This window comes from Brachyistius frenatus, unplaced genomic scaffold (genome assembly GCF_029030835.1).
Source record: "Brachyistius frenatus isolate BFR_SWC_R1_liver_20210118 unplaced genomic scaffold, ASM2903083v1 Contig_45, whole genome shotgun sequence".
Lineage (NCBI taxonomy): Eukaryota > Metazoa > Chordata > Actinopteri > Embiotocidae > Brachyistius > Brachyistius frenatus.
This window is the reverse complement of record NW_027210644.1, coordinates 1,310,328-1,316,210: the sequence shown is the minus strand read 5'-3', so window position 1 is coordinate 1,316,210 and position 5,883 is coordinate 1,310,328. Positions and strand designations below refer to the sequence as shown.

Genomic DNA, 5,883 nt, shown 5'->3' with positions numbered 1-5,883 from the left:
TGGTCCGTTTGCTGCGCAACAATGGATTGCCAGGGTGAAATAACTCAATGTGAAGTGGCACTATAAGTCAAATCATGGCTTTTCAGTTAATTCTTTTTAGTAATGTATCTGTGAGAAGTTATAAAAATGATCTGTCGTGTTTGTTGTAGCTTGTGTAAAAGATATTTGTTGCCATTAATTGACAAAATATTTTGTGTGGCCTCCAGTCATTTTATGTTTGGTCCTTTTGCTGATGACGTTGACATCATGACAATCCAAAGTTGAGATGAGTTGGCAGACTAGAAAATCTTTGGTGGGTTGATTTCTCTTTATTATCAGAATATATTAAGGAGGTTTTTTCAGAGCACGTGTGAAAACCAGTTCCAGGACAAGAAGTTAATACATATCAAAATTTATTTTTTTAAAAATCTAGAAAAACAATATGCCATTTTTCAATAGACATTATACATGATTTGAGATTTACTCCATACATATATATATCTTTATCAGTTCAATGATGAATGATAAGTGGATTAATCACATTAAAACAATCATACAAACAGCAAGCAAATGATATTTGACTGAATCTTACAAATCATTTATACATCTCAGAATCACATATATCACATGTATAGTTACTCATTAACAACATCAAATATTGTGTAAACACACTTTATAATAAGTGATACCAATAGACATGTACAGTAGTGCACATCGTTACTGTGTTAATGTGAAGTAATATCACCCACATTTATTTCTCTGTTCTGTTATCACATTGTATTTTCCAAGATTGGTCCTACATTCAGATCCACGATGGATTTTACATGTACATAGAAATAAGACAGTGATATGATGAGGAAGAAAAAGAGACCATTTCAGTCGTCATAACACAGCAATTCATGCCCATATACCAAAATAAATGCCACAGTGACAGATGAGGATGAGTTTGACCTGCATCAGTGAAAAACAAACTAAATACAAAATTAAGAATTAATGCTGTACAACTGTAAAGTTTGCATTTTGACCCTTTACTGTGGGGGATTGCAGAAACTCACAAGTATCAAAAACCGTGTACATTTCAGTTACTTCCCAAACACAGTTTCTGTAGTGACAATCAAAAATACAGGTAAAACGTTAATATTGGTTCATAAAACCTACTAGAGCCAAAAACACTGGCTTACATGTTCTGCAATACCTTCCTCCTAAGAGGAAGTTAGTTTCTTAAACATTTGAGGTGGTAAGGATTTCTTTCAGGCAGGCCACATGGGCATTTCTAGTTCCTGAACTACTGCTCTGACTCGTTTTTTGCCTTCTACCCCCTTAGTGGCTTTTGCCTCACATGCCCATACCATTCTCCTCAATTTTCCAGCCGCTGGAGTTCTTCCCGAATTTGTATACAAGCCTCCGGCCGTCAACTCGCTCCAGGATCTCCCTCTTATAGTAATACCTGCCGGTGGAGAAGGATAAATTAGTCCCAGTCGATCCCTTTTATCACCAGTGGCACTTCACTGTTTAAAGCACTAGTTAATTAATTAAAATGCCCAAAGCAGCTTTTAGTCTCCTTAATAATAGTCTTTTATTGGTGACCAGAGAAGAATAAAAGGGACATATTACCAATTTTACATGTTAAATTCAATCTGGTCAATCTTCTACTCAAATGAAATATTACTGAGACTGTCAAAACAATTGTATGTTTTTTTTGTGGCTCTGAAGGAGCTTTGTAAAATGAACAAGCTGAGACAACTCTGATGACATCACTATGAAATCACAAGGGTTTTGTTGGTTTGGACGATTAAAATGTAATGCTAAAGGCTGGCTTTACAAACTTGTGGTGTGCAATACTAAATCGTCAACTGCACCTTTTAAATTTGGTGAAAGAGTTATGCTATGTTGTCTAGGATGCCACAGCTCTACAAAAACTGACTTATTTCAGATTCAGGCAATGGTTGCAATTGTCGCATCAAAATCTTCTTTATTAGCTGCGACATTAACTCACCTCATGGCACGGCTGAGTTTCTCATACGTCATGCTGCTGTTCTTCTTCTTCTGGCCCCACATCCGAGCAACAGCCTCAGACTTGAGGAACTTAAATATGCCTTCGTGGCGATCCTCCCATTTCATCAGGCCCTGATTCCTCTCTGGGTGCATCAGAATGTCCCTGATGAACTCCCACAGGTGCGTGCCACGGGGTGCTGCAGACAGAGGGGCACAGTAAGATAAATGTCTGTTTGCATGGGTGTATTAGCATGAGTATGCAAGGTGAACGGATATGCATCTGTTGTCTCATGAGTATGCAAAATGGATGCAAAGTAGAATGTGTAAAACAGCTCAGTAGTGTTCACTAACAGATGCCTATTGAGAAGTGTTTTACATGTTGAATAGTGCAGTATGATGAGCCTCCAAACATGAACTCACCGTGTTTGTTTTTCTTTGGGTTGTCATATATGGTGGTGCCATGATCTCTGTTGATTTTAGGCGGTCGCCCCCGTGGTCGCTTGAGTCGAGACTCTCCCTTCTCTGATTTGATGTGCACCTCTGTCAACACAACACATCATTGTAAGACATTTACTTGAACTTAGTGACACTGCAGTGAAATGAAATGCAAAAAACCTCACAAACAATGCTGCTTACTCACTTGGGGTCACAGGGCAGGATAATTCCAGGTCTGATTCACTGCTGCCAGACTGTGATGAGCCACTGTTTGCAAAGCCAAACATGCCACCTGAGCACATGAGAGATATGTTGAAGATACACAGAATTCTTGAGAACTTTGGATGGAGAACAACTAATTAAAGATTATAGTAAATGTGAGAAACATCAACATTAAATACTCACTGTTGGAGGAGGAGCTGTATTCACTGTCAGACTGATTATCAGACAAGTACTCGTTATCTCCCAGAGGTGTCATGGTCAAACATGTCAGATCATAATCATCCCGGTAGTCAAACTCTTTCTTGACGAAAGCTTCCTCAGCTGGAGGTAGTAAGTAAAAGCATTAGCCTATTGTTTTCCACATAATATCCATGATATGACAGTATATAACACCCTTATACAATATTTACCTTGACCAATTCTAATGGTGCTGAGCAAAGGGAAGTTTAGGTTGTCTAAGAAGTGGTCCAGGAGCTTACAGGTTTCATTCAGCTCTGGTACTGATAAATTCTGCAACTCTGGGAAGAAAAAAAGATAGAGGGAGATGCAAAAAATTAGGACCTTTTACCCATAAACTCTAATTACAGATTTTTACAGAACAGCTATTTCTGTATTATTTTTTAGACCACATGAGACCTGTGAGATTCTATAAATCATGCATATGTACATGAGAGGGTGCAGTTTACCATATTTGGTCTTGTATTCTTGCAGACTCTGGTGGAGGATTGGACCAAGCTGTGGACCAAAGACCCCAATAATCTGGTCCTGCTTCATCTGGCAGAGGGTGTGGCCATCCATTGCACAGAATGCCAGACTCAGGGTGCTGGCATCAAACTTGGTGCTCTCTACATGGTCACTGAGCCACTCCAAAACATGGTCTGCTGTCCAGTAGTGAGGGTTGACCTGCCTGTACCACTGACCTGAGAAAGTAACAATCAGGAATTATTTGATATTCTTCGGAGAACAAATGGTGTGTTTAGGTTAATATCCCTAAGTGCTTTAGTTGCACTATTCAGCATCGAGTTTTAGCAGCTAGAAGTAGCAGTGAGGCACAGATTTAGAAATGGCAAAACCATCAGGAAAAACCTTCCTCCTAGTTTGTGCATCTAATTAAGTTGGATTAATTGACAGTTATCTTTTAGAAAACCACCCAAACAACATTGCAACACCTGCTTCTTAAATGAATTGTGCCTTGTCTACCTTCTTAGCTATTGAAATAATGTCAGTCTGAATCATCATCCTGTAAGGATTTTGTCTTTGAGATGAGATAAACACAGCAAACAGAGCCGTTTCAACTATGAGGTCACAGCATTCTTCTCCTGTGGTTGTGTTGAGTTAAACATTGTCTGTCTGGTAAATAATTAAGCCAGCAGTGTCTGAATGAGGTCAAAGAGAAGTTAAGCGAGATAATGTTGACCGTGAGATTAGTCTTTAACTGAAACTACCCCGCAACTCAGACTGGTGTATGATGGTTAACAAAGGCTTCAGAACCCAAGGACTAAACATTTTTGACTCTATTGGTGTCACAAATATTCCACATACAACTGAGATGTCAGCAGGGATAAGGCAGCAGATGATGTTGCTCTCACCGCTTATGTTGGAGCTGTATGGTGGATTGTTGATCTGCATGGCATTGATGCTGGGCAGCACACTCCTTTCCTGCAACAGGTCATCAGGCAAAGCAGTCTGATACATGGTGAAGTTGGCATGAGTCAGGACGCTACTTAGGCACGGTGATGACATGGAGACACTGAGAAACACAAGAAAATACTTGTTTACACGCCAGTAAAAAAAAATAAAAAAATAGAAAAGAGCTGCGGTAAATTCAAGGAGATTTGTCAGTTAATTTACAAGTATTACTTCTACACATGACCACTCTCATATCTCATTTAAATAGTTAGTCAATGTCCTTTACCTGATTAGAGCACAAGCCAAAAAAAGATGCAAAAAAGGGATGCTCCGAGACAATCCACTGTGTGTGTATTTGTATAGTTTCCACTGTGTGAGTATGAGCTCTCTCTTCTTCTTCTCGATGTGATCTCTCTTTCCGAGACAAAGATGCACCTGCTCCTGCTTTTAATAACCTCCTATAAAACTCCCTTATACCTCTGAGTGGGAGGCGACTCAGGTGCATTCAGGGGAATTCCACCTGAAAGTGGCCACACCTCCTTCCCTCCTCCTCTTTCCTAAGAACTTGATCAACAAAACAAACCTGTCCTGCTTTTATTTCCCAGCTCTCTACCTATCTCTTGTACACCATTACTTAGGGTTAGATTATATTCCTACTTACACTGATTGCGTCAACTATTATGGGTTTGCTTGCCCTTACGACATTCTTTTAACTCAAACATTGTGAACAATGCTGTAGTGTGTTGGAGGATTTTTACCCAGCACAAATACATAAAAGCAGCCATTACAAACATGTCATGTAGTTTGATTTGCTTCAGTAATTGCTGCAATTGCAATTTTAATTTGTTTGTAGAATGGAATATATAATGCAGCACTGGAACCTTATCAAAATTATACAGATAAACAAAAACATTTCAAGGTTTTCAATATCTTAAATTTTTTTCTATTCTTATTTTCTCAATTGTTTTTATTTTTTTATAAATAATATATTTTCTGTCAGTATTTCCAGCAAAGTAAGCATTTCATTGTACAAGACAACTGTTTTGAACTGACTTTACTTGAAGTTTGCAGAAAGTTGCAATTTGTAAAAGTAGACAGACACACAGTGTGTGACGACGGGTATGACTTTTAACAGCCGAGCTTTTACGTGAGTGAGATAAGAACTTCATCAAGCTGTACTCAGATTGCTCCTCAAATGTATGTCACTAAGCCAGTGTGGTAGCCATGTCTTTACAAAAAAGTTCCAAAGGAAATACACACACACTTAAAACCAAATATATATATATATAGTGAAATGTAGAGTAATATTAATGATCATTAATGATCACAAAAAAATGGGGTGCTATAACTGTGACTTATTCCATTTCTAATCAACGTATCTCTGTTGGCAGTCATTATGCCAAGGTTGGTTGGAATGGCCAAAACAAACCATACCAGCCCAGCACCTATCAGTGCAACGTGCTGTTTAGATAAGAGTCACGCTGCCTTTGGCTCAATTCAGGTCACTCCACCATGCCAACAGCTCAACAGATCCAACTTGCTTGTTGACTTCAGAGGTGTTGTTTCATGTGTGACTTGGCAGCTGACTAATGCTGCCTATTAGCTAAGTTATTTTGGATTTGG

The 5,883-nt window shown here is 38.8% G+C and overlaps 1 protein-coding gene across 1 annotated transcript; it reads right to left on the bottom strand.

The window, feature by feature from the left end:
* Positions 1-301: 301 nt before the first annotated feature.
* On the bottom strand, positions 302-4,684 carry elf3 (E74-like factor 3 (ets domain transcription factor, epithelial-specific)). The gene is made up of 9 exons (XM_069703229.1): positions 4,547-4,684; positions 4,221-4,381; positions 3,318-3,551; positions 3,042-3,149; positions 2,815-2,952; positions 2,615-2,701; positions 2,395-2,514; positions 1,976-2,171; positions 302-1,426 (listed from the first exon to the last, which is right to left on the bottom strand). Exons 2-9 carry the CDS (start codon positions 4,372-4,374, stop codon positions 1,315-1,317), a joined length of 1,149 nt encoding a protein of 382 aa, XP_069559330.1. The 5' UTR covers positions 4,375-4,381; positions 4,547-4,684; the 3' UTR covers positions 302-1,314.
* Positions 4,685-5,883: the final 1,199 nt, after the last annotated feature.

What these genes read in the sequence shown, in the direction of transcription:
- elf3 (XM_069703229.1), bottom strand. Translation starts at nt 4,374, where the DNA reads ATGTCATCACCGTGCCTAAGTAGCGTCCTGACTCATGCCAACTTCACC. An exon ending in ATACAGCTCCAACATAAGCG is followed by an intron (nt 3,552 to 4,220) that starts GTGAGAGCAACA and finishes TTACTTTCTCAG; the next exon opens with GTCAGTGGTACAGGCAGGTC. An exon ending in AAACTCAGCCGTGCCATGAG is followed by an intron (nt 1,427 to 1,975) that starts GTGAGTTAATGT and finishes CTCCACCGGCAG; the next exon opens with GTATTACTATAAGAGGGAGA.